The 18,046-nt window shown below is 45.5% G+C and overlaps 1 protein-coding gene across 7 annotated transcripts in view; it reads left to right on the top strand.

Annotated features, from left to right (window-relative positions):
• LOC110485571 (oxidation resistance protein 1) overlaps nt 1-18,046 on the top strand; it is a 213,465-nt gene that overhangs the window by 164,293 nt on the left and 31,126 nt on the right. For 5 of the 7 annotated variants that reach the window (XM_021556680.2, XM_021556688.2, XM_021556693.2 and 2 more), the window contains one exon: nt 14,790-14,897. The exons of the other annotated variants lie outside the window; for them this stretch is intronic. In XM_021556680.2, coding sequence (XP_021412355.1) covers nt 14,790-14,897 — 108 coding nt within the window. The remainder of the gene's footprint in view (nt 1-14,789; nt 14,898-18,046) is intronic. 7 annotated transcript variants of the gene reach the window in all.

Here is an 18,046-nt window from a genome sequence, read left to right as displayed (position 1 = left end):
CATGTGTGTCTTTCTATGGCACCATTAGTCAGCTGTCTGTCTGTCCTTCTTGAGTCAGTTTGTCCTCTCAGTCAGACAAGGTGACCACTACCAGTCACCAGGATGTCTGTAACATACTGTGTGTGTGTGTGTGTGTGTGTGTGTGTGTGTGTGTGTGTGTGTGTGTGTGTGTGTGTGTGTGTGTGTGTGTGTGTGTGGTATGCGTGTCCTCCTAATATTAGATTGTCTAACTGTTAGACTCTAACAGTTCGGCAATACACATTTAATAATTATAATTGTTAATTAATGATTCCCATCAACAGGCAGTAAATTACCGTCCAATAAGGAAACAGTGCTGAAACAGGCTGTATTGGTGCTGAAATGAGGAGGTAAAGCTAAAAAGAAATAGTCCATGGATGAGATGTTAGCAAATGGTACTCAGGAAGAATCAATGCAGTGTGCTGCTACTGCTGAACTAGTCTGGATGAATGGCTGTGCTGCCTGTATTAGTGTTGGAGCTACAGACTGTAACAGTATGTGGTGGATATTGACTGTCTGCTTATGTTCCCAACAAGCTAAAATAGGAGTTGGCTTTCTGTCCGAAGAGACAGACTTTTATTCAATCTCCTGCGAAAAAATATAAGTAACACCTAATTTAACACTGCCACTCTTAAGTATTCTTAAGTACTGCACACCAAGTTGTAAATACTGTAGACCTTTATTGTTGGGCTTGTACTTTTAAGATGTTGTTATTGCCCATGTTACAGGCTGTAAATGTGGAGGTTATCATTGGCGTCTCCTAGTCCAACTGTTTGGCTTCTGATATCAACAGCAGTGCCTTTCTCTGCCTTCCTTTTCAAGACACTTTATTCATCAACATGATATGTTGTAAAAGCCCATCTGTTACAAATCGGATAAGACTACAAATCAATCACAGTAGTTCTTGATTTGGCAGTTCTAAAAGATAGGTCATCGACAGTGACAGTCTGCTATAGTGATTGGTATATTAACCTATTCCCTATATAAACTCGGCAAAAAAAGAAACGTCTCTTTTGCAGGACACTGTCTTTCAAAGATAATTTGAAAAATCCTAACAACTTCACAGATTGTAAAGGGTTTAAACACTGTTTCCCATGCTTGTTCAATGAACCATAAACAATTAATGAACATGCACCTGTGGAACGGTCATTAAGACACTAACAGCTTACAAGGTCACAGTTAGCAATTAAGGTCACAGTTATGAACACTTAGGACACTAAAGAGGCCTTTCTACTGACTTTGAAAAACACCAAAAGAAAGATGCCCAGGGTCCCTTATCATCTACGTGAACATGCCTTAGGCATTCTGCAAGGAGGCATGAGGACTGCAGATGTGGCCAGGGCAATAAATTGCAATGTCCGTACTGTGAGATGCCTAAGACAGCGCCACAAGGGGGCAGAATGGACGGATCGTCCTCGCAGTGGCAGACCATGTGTAACAACACCTGTACAGGATCGGTACATCCGAACATCACACCTGCAGGACAGGTACAGGATGGCAACAACAACTGCCCGAGTTACACCAGGAACGCACAATCCCTCCATCAGTGCTCAGACTGTCCACAATAGGCTGAGAGAGGCTGGACTGAGGGCTTGTAAGCCTGTTGTATGGCAGGTCCTCACCAGACATCACCGGCAACAACGTCGCCTATGGGCATAAACCCACCGTCACTGGACCAGACAGGACTGGCAAAAAGTGCTCTTCACTGACGAGTCGTGGTTCTGTCTCACCAGGGGTGATGGTCGGATTCGCGTTTATTGTCAAACTAATGAGCGTTACACAAAGGCCTGTACCCTGGAGCGGGATCGATTTGGAGGTGGAGGGTCCGTCATGGTCTGGGGCGGTGTGTCACAGCATCATCGGACTGAGCTTGTTGTCATTACAGGCAATCTCAACGCTGTGCGTTTGGGACCTGTTGGATTGGAGGGTGAGGGCTAGGGTCATTCCACCCAGCAATGTCCGGGAACTTGCAGGTGCCTTTGTGGAAGAGTGGGGTAACATCTCACAGCAAGAACTGGCAAATCTGGTGCAGTCCATGAGGAGGAGATGCACTGCAGTACTTAATGAAGGTGGTGGCCACACCAGATACTGACTGTTACTTTTGATTTTGACCCCCCCCCCCCCCCCCCCCCCCCCCTCCCCATCCCTTTGTTCAGGGACACATTTTTCCATTTATGTTAGTCACATGTCTGTGGAAGTTGTTCAATTTATGTCTCAGTTGTTGAATGTTGTTATGTTCATACAAATATTTACACATGTTAAGTTTGCTGAAAATAAACACAGTTGACAGTGAGAGGACGTTTCATTTTTTGCTGAGTTTAGTTCACTACTTTTGACCGAGCCATGTGCTGGCCCTGGTCAAACATAGTGCACTACATTATATAGGAAATAGAGTGCCTTTTCAGATGCAGCCAGAGTGTTATTTGGTTATATTGAAAAGTTCCTTACATCATTTTGTCATTTCCAGCGTTTATACAGGCATGGTTTGATATTGATTCTGTTTTAGTTATTTAGCTTGGTGTCCGGTTCAGTTAACATCCAAAATAGCAAGTGTGTGAAGTCCTCATCTCACAAAGTATTTCACACTTTCCCCATGTAGTTCGCACTGGAACGATGAGAATTGTTTTGTTGTCTTCTAAAGATGGTATTGGGATTTTAAGTTGTGAAAGAAACAGAGTTATAGTATAATTAAAGGTCACGCCGCCCTTTCCTGGTAGCGAAAATTCTAATAGTTAGCCTAATTTCATTTTATTTGACAAAACAAGCAGTGTAGAGAATCATTGTACCATCTAAACTACTGTGAAATATATTTTACATGACCAAAAATATAGTATTTTCAGCTGTTTGAAGCTGGTGTACAAAAGTAAAGTCTAAGATATTGGTTCCCAATTGGGAATCAACCCTCCCACGTTCAGCTGAAACGGTGGCGCATGGAACGCAAAAATATTCTTAAAAATATTTAACCTCCACACATTAACAAGTCCAATAGCTCAAATGAAAGATAAACACCTTGTTCATCTAGCCAGCAAGTCAGATTTCTAAAATGTTTTACGGCGAAAACATAGCACATATATATGTCAAACCACCACCAGACACAGCTAATTTGAATAGCCAAAACATGCAATCAACAAACGTAGGATTAAAAAATAAATCGTTCACTAACCTTTTGAAAATCTTCATCAGATGACAGTAATAGGACATGTTACACAGTACATTTTTTTTTTCAATAATATGCCATTTATATCCATAAATGTCCATTTACAGTGAGTTCACGTTCAGAAATTACTCAAAAATGCCCGCAGGAAATCTAGGTAGCGTGGCAAGATAACGTAAATAGACATCATAAACTTTGACTAAATATACATGTTCTACATATAGTTAGAAAGATACACTGCTTCTTTATGCAACCGCTTTGTTAGATTTATTTTTAACGTTACAGAAATCGCACACTATTCAATATGCTGAGACGGCGCTCAGATACAAGCTACATGTCATGTATTGTCATGTTGTGTCCTGTTCCTGTTCTTTCTCTTCACCCTGTCTCCCTCTGCTGGTCGTATTAGGTTACCTTTTCTTCCCCTCTTTCCCCCAGCTGTTCCTTGTCTTCTCTAACTACCTCGTTCACCCCTTTTCCCACCTGTTCCCTTTTTCCCTCTGATTAGGCCTCTATATCTCTCTCTGTTCCTGCTCCTGTCTTTGTCGGATTCTCGTTTGTGTTACTCATGCCTGAACCAGACTATCGTCGTGTTTGCTGCAACCTTGTCCTGTCCTGTCGGAATCTGCCTGTTCATCTAACCTTGTCCTGTCCTGTCGGAATCTGCCTGTCCATCTGAGCCTACGTGTGTTTCGTCATTAAAGAAACTCTGTTTTGTTAATTCGCTTTTGGGTCCTCATTCACGCACCTGACAGAAGAATCCGACCAAGAATGGACCCAGCGACTTCGGATCCTCTCCACTCAGCCGTCGAGATCCAGGGAGCGATGCTAGGCAGACACGAGCAGGAATTGTCTGCTGCTCGACATGCCGTTGAGACCCTGGCCACCCAAGTCTCCAACCTCACAGAACAGGTTCACCAACTCCGCCTCGATCCACCGGCCACTTCCAGGGCTTTCGAATCTCCGGAGCCCAGAATCAATAACCCGCCGTGTTACTCTGGGGAGCCCACTGAATGCCGCTCGTTCCTCACCCAGTGTGATATTGTGTTTTCTCTCCAGCCCAACACTTACTCCAGGAGCACTGCTCGTATCGCCTACGTCATATCTCTCCTTACTGGACGGGCTCGTGAGTGGGGCACGGCAATCTGGGAGGCAAGGGCTGAGTGTACTAACCAGTATCAGGACTTTAAGGAGGAGATGATATGGGTTTTTGATCGATCTGTTTTTGGGGAGGAGGCTTCCAGGGTCCTGTCTTCCCTATGTCAAGGTAATCGATCCATAACAGACTACTCTATTGAGTTTCGCACTCTTGCTGCCTCCAGTGGCTGGAACGAGCCGGCTTTGCTCGCTCGTTTTCTGGAGGGTCTCCGCGCAGAGGTAAAGGATGAGATTCTCTCCCGGGAGGTTCCTTCCAGCGTGGATTCCTTGATTGAACTCGCTATTCGCATTGAGCGACGGGTTGATCTTCGTCACCGAGCTCGTGGAAAGGAGCTCGCGTTCTCCGTTGCCCCCCTCTCCGCATCACTACCATCTTCCTCTGCCGGCTCGGGTGCTGAGCCTATGCAGCTGGGAGGTATCCGCATCTCGACTAAAGAGAGGGAACGGAGAATCACCAACCGCCTCTGTCTCTATTGCGGTTCCGCTGGTCATTTTGTCACTTCATGTCCAGTAAAAGCCAGAGCTCATCAGTAAGCGGAGGGCTACTGGTGAGCGCTACTACTCCTGTCTCTCCTTCAAGATCCTGCACTACCTTGTCGGTCCATCTACGCTGGACCGGTTCGTCAGCTTCCTGCAGTGCCTTGATAGACTCTGGGGCGGAGGGCTGTTTTATGGACGAGACCTGGGCTCGGGAACATGACATTCCTCTCAGACAGTTAAGGGAGCCCACGGCCTTGTTCGCCTTGGATGGTAGTCCTCTCCCCAGGATTCAGCGTGAGACGCTACCTTTAACCCTCACTGTCTCTGGTAATCATAGCGAAACCATTTCTTTTTTAATTTTTCGTTCACCTTTTACACCTGTTGTTTTGGGCCATCCCTGGCTAGTTTGTCATAATCCTTCTATTAATTGGTCTAGTAATTCTATCCTCTCCTGGAACGTCTCTTGTCATGTGAAATGTTTAATGTCTGCTGTCCCTCCTGTTTCCTCTGTCTCTTCTTCACAGGAGGAGCCTGGTGATTTGACAGGGGTGCCGGAGGAATATCACGATCTGCGCACGGTGTTCAGTCGGTCCAGGGCCACCTCTCTTCCTCCACACCGGTCGTATGTTTGTAGTATTGATCTCCTTCCGGGAACCACTCCCCCCCGGGGTAGACTATACTCTCTGTCGGCTCCCGAACGTAAGGCTCTCGAAGATTATTTGTCTGTAGCTCTTGCCGCCGGTACCATAGTCCCCTCCTCCTCTCCCGCCGGAGCGGGGGGTTTTTTTGTTAAGAAGAAGGACGGGTCCCTGCGCCCCTGCATAGATTATCGAGGGCTGAATGACATAACAGTGAAGAATCGTTATCCGCTTCCTCTTATGTCTTCAGCCTTCGAGATCCTGCAGGGAGCCAGGTTTTTCACTAAGTTGGACCTTCGTAACGCTTACCATCTCGTGCGCATCAGGGAGGGGGACGAGTGGAAGACGGCGTTTAACACTCCGTTAGGGCACTTTGAATACCGGGTTCTTCCTTTCGGCCTCGCTAACGCTCCAGCTGTCTTTCAGGCATTAGTCAATGATGTCCTGAGAGACATGCTGAACATCTTTGTTTTCGTTTACCTTGACGATATCCTGATTTTTTCACCGTCACTCCAGATTCATGTTCAGCACGTTCGACGTGTCCTCCAGCGCCTTTTAGAGAATTGTCTTTTTGTGAAGGCTGAGAAGTGCACTTTTCATGCCTCCTCCGTCACATTTCTCGGTTCTGTTATTTCCGCTGAAGGCATTAAGATGGATCCCGCTAAGGTCCAAGCTGTCATTGATTGGCACGTCCCTAAGTCACGCGTCGAGCTGCAGCGCTTTCTCGGCTTCGCGAACTTCTATCGTCGTTTCATCCGTAATTTCGGTCAGGTGGCAGCTCCTCTCACAGCCCTTACTTCTGTCAAGACGTGCTTTAAGTGGTCCGTTTCCGCCCAGGGAGCTTTTGATCTCCTCAAGAATCGTTTTACATCCGCACCTATCCTTGTTACACCTGACGTCTCTAGACAGTTCGTTGTCGAGGTTGACGCGTCAGAGGTGGGCGTGGGAGCCATTCTTTCTCAGCGCTCCCTCTCTGACGACAAGGTCCACCCTTGCGCGTATTTTTCTCATCGCCTGTCGCCGTCGGAACGTAACTATGATGTGGGAAACCGCGAACTGCTCGCCATCCGCTTAGCCCTAGGCGAATGGCGACAGTGGTTGGAGGGGGCGACCGTTCCTTTTGTCGTTTGGACTGACCATAGGAACCTTGAGTACATCCGTTCTGCCAAACGACTTAATGCGCGTCAGGCGCGCTGGGCGCTGTTTTTCGCTCGTTTCGAGTTCGTGATTTCTTATCGTCCGGGCTCTAAGAACACCAAGCCTGATGCTTTATCTCGTCTCTTCAGTTCTTCAGTAGCCTCCACTGACCCCGAGGGGATTCTCCCTGAGGGGCGTGTTGTCGGGTTGACTGTCTGGGGAATTGAGAGGCAGGTAAAGCAAGCACTCACTCACACTCCGTCGCCGCGCGCTTGTCCTAGGAACCTTCTTTTCGTTCCCGTTCCTACTCGTCTGGCCGTTCTTCAGTGGGCTCACTCTGCCAAGTTAGCCGGCCACCCTGGCGTTCGGGGTACGCTTGCTTCCATTCGCCAGCGTTTTTGGTGGCCCACCCGGGAGCATGACACGCGTCGTTTCGTGGCTGCTTGTTCGGTCTGCGCGCAGACTAAGTCCGGTAACTCCCCTCCTGCCGGCCGTCTCAGGCCGCTTCCCATTCCCTCTCGACCGTGGTCTCACATCGCCTTAGATTTTGTCACCGGACTGCCTTCGTCAGCGGGGAAGACTGTTATTCTTACGGTTGTCGATAGGTTCTCTAAGGCGGCTCATTTTATTCCCCTTGCTAAGCTTCCTTCTGCTAAAGAGACGGCACAAATCATCATCGAGAATGTTTTCAGAATTCATGGCCTTCCGTCAGACGTTGTTTCGGACAGAGGTCCGCAATTCACGTCTCAATTTTGGAGGGAGTTTTGCCGTTTGATTGGGGCTTCCGTCAGTCTCTCTTCCGGCTTTCACCCCCAGTCTAACGGTCAAGCAGAACGGGCCAATCAGACTATTGGTCGCATCTTACGCAGTCTTTCTTTTCGCAACCCTGCGTCTTGGTCAGAACAGCTCCCCTGGGCAGAATACGCCCACAACTCGCTTCCTTCGTCTGCGACCGGGCTATCTCCTTTTCAGAGTAGCCTCGGGTACCAGCCTCCGCTGTTCTCATCTCAGTTCGCCGAGTCCAGCGTCCCCTCCGCTTAGGCTTTTGTCCAACGTTGCGAGCGCACCTGGAAGAGGGTCAGGTCTGCACTTTGCCGTTATAGGGCGCAGACTGTGAGAGCTGCTAATAAACGTAGAACTAAGAGTCCTAGATATTGTCGCGGTCAGAGAGTTTGGCTCTCCACTCAGAACCTTCCCCTTAAGACAGCTTCTCGCAAGTTGACCCCGCGGTTCATTGGTCCGTTCCGTATTTCTCAGATCATTAATCCTGTCGCAGTGCGACTTCTTCTTCCGCGATATCTTCGTCGCGTCCACCCGGTCTTCCATGTCTCCTGTGTTAAGCCCGTTCTTCGCGCCCCCGCTCGTCTTCCCCCCCCTCCCCCCCATCCTTGTCGAGGGCGCACCTATCTACAGGGTCCGTAAGATTTTGGACATGCGTCCTCGGGGCCGTGGTCACCAGTACCTAGTGGATTGGGAGGGGTACGGTCCTGAGGAGAGGAGTTGGGTTCCCTCTCGGGACGTGCTGGACCGTTCGCTGATCGATGATTTCCTCCGTTGCCGCCAGGTTTCCTCCTCGAGTGCGCCAGGAGGCGCTCGGTGAGTGGGGGGGTACTGTCATGTATTGTCATGTTGTGTCCTGTTCCTGTTCTTTCTCTTCACCCTGTCTCCCTCTGCTGGTCGTATTAGGTTACCTTTTCTTCCCCTCTTTCCCCCAGCTGTTCCTTGTCTTCTCTAACTACCTCGTTCACCCCTTTTCCCACCTGTTCCCTTTTTCCCTCTGATTAGGCCTCTATATCTCTCTCTGTTCCTGCTCCTGTCTTTGTCGGATTCTCGTTTGTGTTACTCATGCCTGAACCAGACTATCGTCGTGTTTGCTGCAACCTTGTCCTGTCCTGTCGGAATCTGCCTGTTCATCTAACCTTGTCCTGTCCTGTCGGAATCTGCCTGTCCATCTGAGCCTACGTGTGTTTCGTCATTAAAGAAACTCTGTTTTGTTAATTCGCTTTTGGGTCCTCATTCACGCACCTGACACTACATTTCTACGTAATGTTGGAGTCAACAGAAACACAGATTTAAGCATAAATATTCCCTTACCTTCGATGGTCTTCGTTCAGAATGTTCTGGAAGGCTTCATACTTACCCAATACATCGTTTGGTTTCAAGTCTTGCGTCTTTGTATTAGCTACTGCTAATAACATCAGCTGAAATGCACCCAAAACGTCCTCTGGTCCGGAAAAGTTGCGCATCAAAACTTCTAAATTACATATTATATGTCGACTAAACAGGTCAAACTAAGTGCAGAAGCAAGCTTTATGATGTTTTAGACACACAAAACAAACTTCAATTCAATCGGCCATCGTCTGCCCTTCTCTTGAGTGCTGGAACAAAGGAATGGCTGGGACCAATTCGCGCCACTACGCACAGCCTATTTTCTCGTGGCACGCACTAATTTCACTCCCATAGGGTCAATTCTCGCGGGATTTGAACGATTCAAAGCTCTACTGAAAGAGGACATCTAAAGTCTCCCCAGAATCATAACTGGTTGGGAAGGGTGGGGGCGATGACGTCAAAGTTGCTCCAACTTTCATGACCACAAAAACTAGTTTGGAAGAATGCCTGCCCTGTGAGTTCTGCTATACTTACAGACATAATTCCAACGGTTTTAGAAGCTTTAGAGTGTTTTCTATCCAATAATAATTTTTATATGCATATATTAGCAGTTTTTGACAGATTTTTTTTCAGTTTACTAGGGGTACCCAATCTCTCCAAAGGGGGCATATGTCTGCCATATCCTTAACAGGTTTTAAACAGGTAGCATAGAAAGAGCGCACATAGAACAGATGTACAGCTTCTTAGACTTGCTTTCAATGACATAACTCACATTTCTATGTGAAATTTAGTCGGGTCATATTGCAGGTTTTAGTCCTCCCTAACACCACACACACAGATAGAGGTCCATGGTTGCTAACATGCTGACTACATCAGCCATGCGTGCGCCATCATGTTGATTTTATCTATCCCCACCAGATGGGTTCATGACACGTAGGTTAAAATACCAAAATCAACTGTGAATCAATTATATTAATTTCGGGTCAGTTCTAAACACACATGAAACATTCATGGACAATTTAGTTAGCTAACTGTTGCTAGCTAGTTTGTCTCGGGACATGAACATTGTGGGCTCTATTTTCTGCTGGTGTTTAGCCAGTGCAGTTGTCAAACACACGCTCTTTTGCTGTTTCGATCCGATAAAGCTGGCACTCTTCTGTTTTCTAACCCTTGCACCAGGATTGGTCATTTAGCTGTCTTATATGAGCTCACTTGCGCTGAGATGGAAGGGTTGGCAATGTCTGAGGTGTGTCCTTAAAAACGTGCGCCAAAGGGCCAATTTCAGGTAACGCTGGTGGGGATATTTAAAATCAACCAAAAGCTGGACTTAGCGGTAACACGATTGGTTATGGCATGGATTTTGAGAGCGGAGGCGCAGCCTATCCAGCCATGATGCACAGTGCCTAGTATATAGGTCCTGAATGGCAGGAAGTTTGGCCCCACTGATGTACTGTGCTGTACGCACTACCCTCTGTAGCGCCTTATGGTCGGAGGCCGAGCAGTTGCCGTTCCACGTGGTGATGCAACCGGTCAGGATGCTCTTGATGGTGCAGCTGTTTAACTTTTTGAAGATCTGGGGACCCATGACAAATCTTTTCAGACTCCTGAGGGGGGAAATCCATTGTCATGCCCTCTTCACAACTTTCTTGGTGTGTTTGGACCATGATAGTTTGTTGGTGATGTGGACACCAAGGACCTTGAAACTCTCGACCTGTTCCACTACAGCCCCATCGATGTGAATGGGGGGCGTGTCCGACCCTCTTTTTCCTGTAGTCCACGATCATCTCCTTTTGTCTTTCTCACGTTGAGGGGAGAGGTTGTTGTCCTGGCACCACACTGCCAGGTCCCTGACCTCCTCCCTATAGGCTGTCTCATTGTTGTCAGTGATCAGGCCTACCACTGTTGTGTTGGCAGCAAACTTAATGATGGTGTTGGAGTTGTGCTTGGCCATGCATTCGTGGGTGATCAGGGAGTATTGTTAGATTACTTGTTATATATTACCGCATGGTCTGAACTATAAGCACAAGCATTTCGCTACACTCGCATTATGATCTGCTAACCATGTGTATGTGACCAATAACATTTGATTTGATTTGAGTACAGGAGGGGACTAAGCACGCACCCCTGAGGGGCCCCCGTGTTGAGGATCAGTGTCGGAGATGTGACTTTTGTTCCCGTAAACCCATTTTGTTTCATTTGATTAAAAACCAAGCATAGCCTCCCCTCCTCTCAATGAAGGTAGTTTTATTTGTCCTGCCCATGTAGGCTATATGCCTACAAAACTGTCCATGTAGGCTATATGCCTAAAAAACTGTCCATGTAGACTATATGCCTAAAAAAAACTCCATGTAGGCTATATGCCTAAAAAACCCTCCATGTAGGCTATATGCCTAAACAACCCTCCATGTAGGCTATTTGCCTAAAAAACCCTCCATGTAGGATATATGCCCAAAAAAACCTCCATGTAGTCTATATGCCTAAAAAAAACTCCATGTAGGCTATATGCCTAAAAAACCCTCCATGTAGTCTATATGCCTAAAAAAAAAATCCATGTAGGCTATATGCCTAAAAAACCCTCCATGTAGGCTACATGCCTAAAAAACCCTCCATGTAGTCTATATGCCTAAACAACCCTCCATGTAGTCTATATGCCTAAAAAACCCTCCATGTAAGATATATGCCTAAAAAACCATCCATGTAAGATATATGCCTAAACAACCCTCCATGTAGGCTATTTGCCTAAAAAACCCTCCATGTAAGATATATGCCTAAAAAAACCTCCATGTAGTCTATATGCCTAAAAAAAACTCCATGTAGGATATATGCCTAAAAAAACCTTCCATGTAGTCTATATGCCTAAAAAACCCTCCATGTAGTCTATATGCCTAAAAAACCCTCCATGTAGGCTACATGCCTAAACAACCCTCCATGTAGTCTATATGCCTAAAAAACCCTCCATGTAAGATATATGCCTAAAAAACCATCCATGTAAGATATATGCCTAAACAACCCTCCATGTAGGCTATTTGCCTAAAAAACCCTCCATGTAAGATATATGCCTAAAAAACCCTCCATGTAGTCTATATGCCTAAAAAAAACTCCATGTAGGATATATGCCTAAAAAACCTTCCATGTAGTCTATATGCCTAAAAAACCCTCCATGTAGGCTATATGCCTAAAAAACCCTCCATGTAGTCTATATGCCTAAAAAATTATCCATGTAGTCTATATGCCTAAAAAACCTTCCATGTAGTCTATATGCCTAAAAAACCCTCCATGTAGGCTATATGCCTAAAGAAACCTCCATGTAGTCTATATGCCTAAAAAACCCTCCATGTAGTCTATATGCCAAAAAAAACTCCATGTAGGCTATATGCCTAAAAAACCCTCCATGTAGTCTATATGCCTAAAAAATCCTCCATGTAGGCTATATGCCTAAACAACCCTCCATGTAGGATATATGCCTAAAAAATCCTCCATGTAGGCTATATGCCTAAAAAAAACTCCACGTAGTCTATATGCCTAAAAAATCCTCCATGTAGGCTATATGACTAAAAAACCCTCCATGTAGGCTATATGCCTAAAAAAAACTCAATGTAGGATATATGCCTAAAAAAAACTCCATGTAGGATATATGCCTAAAAAACCCTCCATGTAGGATATATGCCTAAAAAACCCTCCATGTAGGATATATGCCTAAAAAAAACTCCATGTAGTCTATATGCCTAAAAAAAAACTTCATGTAGTCTATATGCCTAAAAAACCCTCCATGTAGGATATATGCCTAAAAAACCCTCCATGTAGGATATATGCCTAAAAAACCCTCCATGTAGGATATATGCCTAAAAAACCCTCCATGTAGGATATATGCCTAAAAAAACCTCCATGTAGAATATATGCCTAAAAAACCCTCCATGTAGATTATATGCCTAAAAAACCCTCCATGTAGTCTATATGCCTATCATGGAACTAGAGATGAGATGATCCGGTGACACTCGTATTTAGAAACATTCAAGTTATTTTCCTGTAACATTAGCTTGTTTTACACTTTGTTTGATTAAAGAACAAGTCCTTATAGGCCACCTTTACCCTACCTTACCTTTCTTATCCTGGCCATGCATTAGCCAAGTAGGCTATCCATAAATTGTTTCTAAATGGTCTCCTTTTGCTGTCATGCTTTTGCATTATTCACAATTCTCATAGGCCTATCTGCAGTGCATAGGCTACTCTACTCCGTTCGGCTTGTATCCATCCCCATTTCCAAAGAGCAGCTCTTGTCTGGTTACCAAAGGCACGCTCCGCCACAAACATATTCAAATTACGGGAGCCTAGTATTTTTTATTTGAGGAGAAGTGCGATGCGTAAAGGCCAATACTTATTGAAGTCAGTTACAACAATGTTGACTGTCAACCCTCCAAACATATTGATCAAACACTGGATGTTTTTTCTTTACTGTTGCTATTACTCATTACTTTAGCCTATGCTATTGAATAAACTGTATCAATCCACAATGGACTAGGAAGAGAATATTCTGTGTCTCCAGCCAAATTAGAGTTGCTGACAGCGCAAAGACCTTCAATAACTGATATCCACTAAGGATGGGACTTGCAGAGCGTGGAGTCTCTCAAATAGAACCAATGAGTATTTTAGTGCTTGGCTAGGAAGATGCTAGTTCACATGTATGTGTACATTTATTTTGCAACGCTCGCGCATGCAACATGGCCGTTGTGGTTTGGCTGAACTTCTGTTTTTATATTTGAGCTTCTGTATTTCTCTGTATTTCTGTATTCTTCTGTTTCTTCTGTGTTTGTAGCATTTGAAAAGGATTCGGTTGGTGTCATATGTGACTGTCACTGACACAATATTCCTGCTTTATTCATTTTCCAATGTGTCTGTTGACTTGTGTGTCTGACGCTCACGTTAATACCTGCCTGCATTGCTTATGACTGTGTGTGTGGGTGCGTGTGTACATGGTGTGGCGTGCGTTTTTCTGTCTTTCCGTCTAGGCCCAAGACTGTCCTCCTGTCTGGGGAGAAGTTGTTTATCTTACAAGTTTAGAAGAGCAGACAATGACATTCCTCCATGTTGTTTTGAATTGTTTCCTTCTTCTGTCCTATGAAGTCACCTGACTGAGCCAGTCTCATGACAGCACCATGATCCACCATTATACAACTCAGAGTCACTGTCAGCAGCACACACACACACACACACACACACACACACACACACACACACACACACACACACACACACACACACACACACCGTCTGTTCTGTTCTCCTGCCTCTCCCACGAGCCCCCTCTCCCACAAACTAGGAGTTCTTGACATCCCTGTCATTGTTAGTTGGTAGGCAGAACCCCACAGGACTTGTGAGTTATTTACCAGCTCAGACACATATCTCTGTAGTGCAGTTATATAGCTACCAGAAGAATCTGGCTAATGCACTTTAAAGGACACAGCTGGCTACAGGAAGTAGATTGAATAGTTGCCAGTCTGCCTCAATGTCAACCCACACAGGCTGTTATATCTGTGACACTCGGTCTGCATCCTCTAAAAGGCATTGAAATAGCACACATACATTACTGTACAAGCTGTAGGCCTATAGTATAATGTATGTAAATTACGTCCTGTGTCCCCCTTTACTAAGTTTGTTTATCCACTGGGCCAAATATACTAAGATGTCAATCAAACTGGATGATGATTGAATGTGAGCGTCAGGTGTTTGCCTGGTGGGTTGGTATCATGCGAGTAAGGTCATATGGTAAAACAAGGCTCATATTGACATTCATGCAAACATATGCTCTTCCTTACCTCCAGTTAGTGTAGTCAGTGGTGCTATTTAATGAACATCCACCATCTCCAGTCCAGTACACTACTACACTACACCAAGCCAGTCTGAATAGACTACTGAACTACACCAAGCCAGTCTGAATACACTACTACACACAAAGTCCATGTTCATCTCTGAGAGAAGATAATACAGCAGAGTTTCTCTCCTTCTCCTGTGGGACTCAGTCTAACCCAGGAGGACCAGCCAGCACAGTACAAGAGTTTTGATATTCTGTGCTTCTCTTCTGTTTTGTGGTCCTCCAGGTGGAGACGCGGGACACACTGAACAACATAGCGCTCAAGTTTGACACCACACCCAACGAGCTGGTTCAGCTCAACAAGCTGTTCTCCAGAGCCATCTGTCCTGGCCAGGTGTGAACACAATCTACTGTACACCCATCACTGGTTCCCAGTCCCTTCCTTTCAGAGATCCCCTGGGCAGCACCTTTTTGTTCCAGCCTCACACTAGCACGCATTATTCAAATAGTCAACTACGGTAGTCACAAACCCCTTGATTAGGTTGAACCAGGTGTGCTAATACTGGGCTGTAACACAAAAGTACAGTCCTGGAGGAGTTCCCTGAGGAATGGATTGGGAAACACCAATCTACTACACTCATGCTTGGTGTGTCTCTCTCACTGCATCTATCCTCCATGCGACAACCACTAACACTCACCCACTCCTCATCCCTGCTCTCTCTTCCCACTGATTCTGTCAATGGCATATAGTGGTGTCACTACTAACCACTCACAAGAGTTAAAACAATCTGTGTGTTTATTCCACTAAGACATCTGTGTCATGGGAAACAGAGTGTTGAAATCCCTCCAGTCCTCAGGCAATACCATTCAAAAGGTACAACTTCATGGGTCCTGTTCATTAGGATTAAAACGTTTGATAAAAGAAAAAAAAAACAAGCATGTCTTATTGGACAAAGATCAGATAGTACCTCCCACTTTTACTTAGTTTTGGATTGTTTCGTTCTGTAGCTACAGAGCAGAACCCTGATAAAGCTATTTCGCTGGGCTCAATGACTCCTCTTTTGGTTGTGTCCTATTGAACTGTCTGAGGCTCCAAGTAGCACCACAAAACATGACAAACAGCCAAAGTTGGTATTTTCCTGGCATCAGAACCAGAGCCACTCGAATCTACTTAAATGGAGAGTCAAGCCAGGGAGTCTGCAATCACATTGACAGTCAGAGTCAGTAGCAGCACTCAGCAACATGATGCACAATGCAGGGTTGTTGATGTTGTTTCCAACCAGCCAGCCAGCTCTGGAGGGCTCTCAACATCTCTCTACTGGGTTCCATGACCAAACACTGCCCTAGCTCCACCAGTATTATCATACACACACACACTGGAACTAGAAAAACTCCACTCCAGTTTTGTCCCTGGCCACACTTGTTAGCATTAGCCTGCCATGGTGTCATACTGGGCCTATTCAGTCAGAACACACTCACCACCACTTAACTGTCTGGCCCTGCTTGCATGGGGACAAGGAAACTTAAGTAGAGCCTCTCAAGATCCTTAACGCCAACAACACATGCTAATCTAGTGCTTGAACAACAGACACACTCACAGGACAATAACTATATTCAACCTAACCTATGATGACTAAGTCATATCATTATGAACTCTTTAAAACATCAGACACAGTGTGAGATATATTATATCGGATGGTTTTAGGACACGAAATGTGTGCTTTCACTTTTTGTTGTTGTCCATCTTGGGATGTCATAAATCATGCTGAAAACATATTTTCATAGTCTCTTCTGTCTTTGCATGTACAGTTGAAGTCAGAAGTTTACATACACTTAGGTTGGAGTCAATAAAACTCGTTTTTCAACCACGCCAAAAATGTCTTATTAACAAACTATAGTTTTGGCAAGTCGGTTAGGACATCTACTTTGTGCATGACATCTACTTGACATCTACTTTGTGCAAGTCATTTTTCCAACAATTGTTTACAGACAGATTATTTCACTTATTAATCACTGTATCATAATCCCAGTGGGTCAGAAGTTTACATACACTAAGTTGACTGTGCCTTTAAACAGCTTGGGAAATTCCAGAAATGTATGTAATGGCTCTAGAAGCTTCTGATAGGCTAGTTGACATCATTTGAGTCAATTGGAGGTGTACCTGTGGATGTATTTCAAGGCCTACCTTCAAACTCAGTGCCTCTTTGCTTGACATCATGGGAAAATCTAAAGAAATCAGCCAAGACCTCAGAAAAAAAATTGTAGACCTCCACAAGTCATCCTTGGGAGCAATTTCCAAACACCTGAAGGTAACACGTTAATCTGTACAAACAATAGTACGCAAGTATAAACACCATGGGACCACGCAGCTGTCATACCGCTCAGGAAGGAGACTCGTTCTGTCTCCTAGAGATGAACGCACCTTATTTCCCTTTGAATTTTACCCCCTATTCGCCCCAATTCCGTGGTATCCAATTGTCAGTAGTTACTATCTTGTCTCATCGCTACAACTCCCGTACGAAGGTCGAAAGCCATGCGTCCTCCGAAACACAACCCAACCAAGCCGCACTGCTTCTTAACACAGCGCGCATCCAACCCGGAAGCCAGCCGCACCAATGTGTCGGAGGAAACACCGTGCACCTGGCGACCTGGTTAGCGTGCACTGCACCCGGCCCGCCACAGGAGTCACTAGTGCGCGATGAGACAAGGATATCCCTACCGGCCAAGCCCTCCCTAACCCGGACGACGCTAGGCCAATTGTGCGACGCCCCATGGATCTCCCGGAGTCTCTGGTGGCACAGATAGCACTGTGATGCATTGCCTTAGACCATTGCACCACCCGGGAGGTCACTTTGGTGCAAAAAGTGCAAATCAATCCCAGAACAACAGCAAAGGGCCTTGTGAAGATGCTGTAGGAAACAGGTACAAAAGTTTCTATATCCACAGTAAAACGAGTCCTATATCGACATAACCTGAAAGGCCGCTCAGCAAGGAAGAAGCCACTGCTCCAAAACTGCCATAAAAAAAGCCAGACTACGGTTGGCAACTGCACATGGGGACAAAGATCATACTTTGTTTTGAGAAATGTCTGATGAAACAAAAATAGAACTGTTTGGCCATATGTTTGGAGGAAAAAGGGGGAGGCTTGCAGGGGGAGGCTTGCAAGCCGAAAAACACCATCGGTGAAGCACGGGGGTGGCAGTATGATGTTGTGGGGGTGCTTTGCTGCAGGAGGGACTGGTGGACTTCACAAAATAGATGACATCATGAGAAAGGAAAATGATGTGGATATATTGAAGCAACATCTCAAGACATCAGTCAGGAAGTTAAAGCTTGGTCGCAAATGGGTCTTTCAAATGGACAATGACCCCAAGCATACTTCCAAAGTTATGGCATAAGGACAACCAAGTCATGGTATTGGAGTGGCCATCACAAAGCCCTGACCTTAATCCTATAGAAAATTTGTGCGCAGAACTGAAAAAACGTCTGCCAGCAAAGAAGCCTACAAACCTGACTCCGATACACCAGCTCTGTCAGGAGGAA

The sequence above is a fragment of the Oncorhynchus mykiss genome, chromosome 2 (assembly GCF_013265735.2).
Source record: "Oncorhynchus mykiss isolate Arlee chromosome 2, USDA_OmykA_1.1, whole genome shotgun sequence".
Taxonomy (NCBI): Eukaryota; Metazoa; Chordata; class Actinopteri; order Salmoniformes; family Salmonidae; genus Oncorhynchus; species Oncorhynchus mykiss.
The sequence above is the reverse complement of the archived record's forward strand: the minus strand, read 5'-3'. Positions and strand labels throughout refer to the sequence as shown.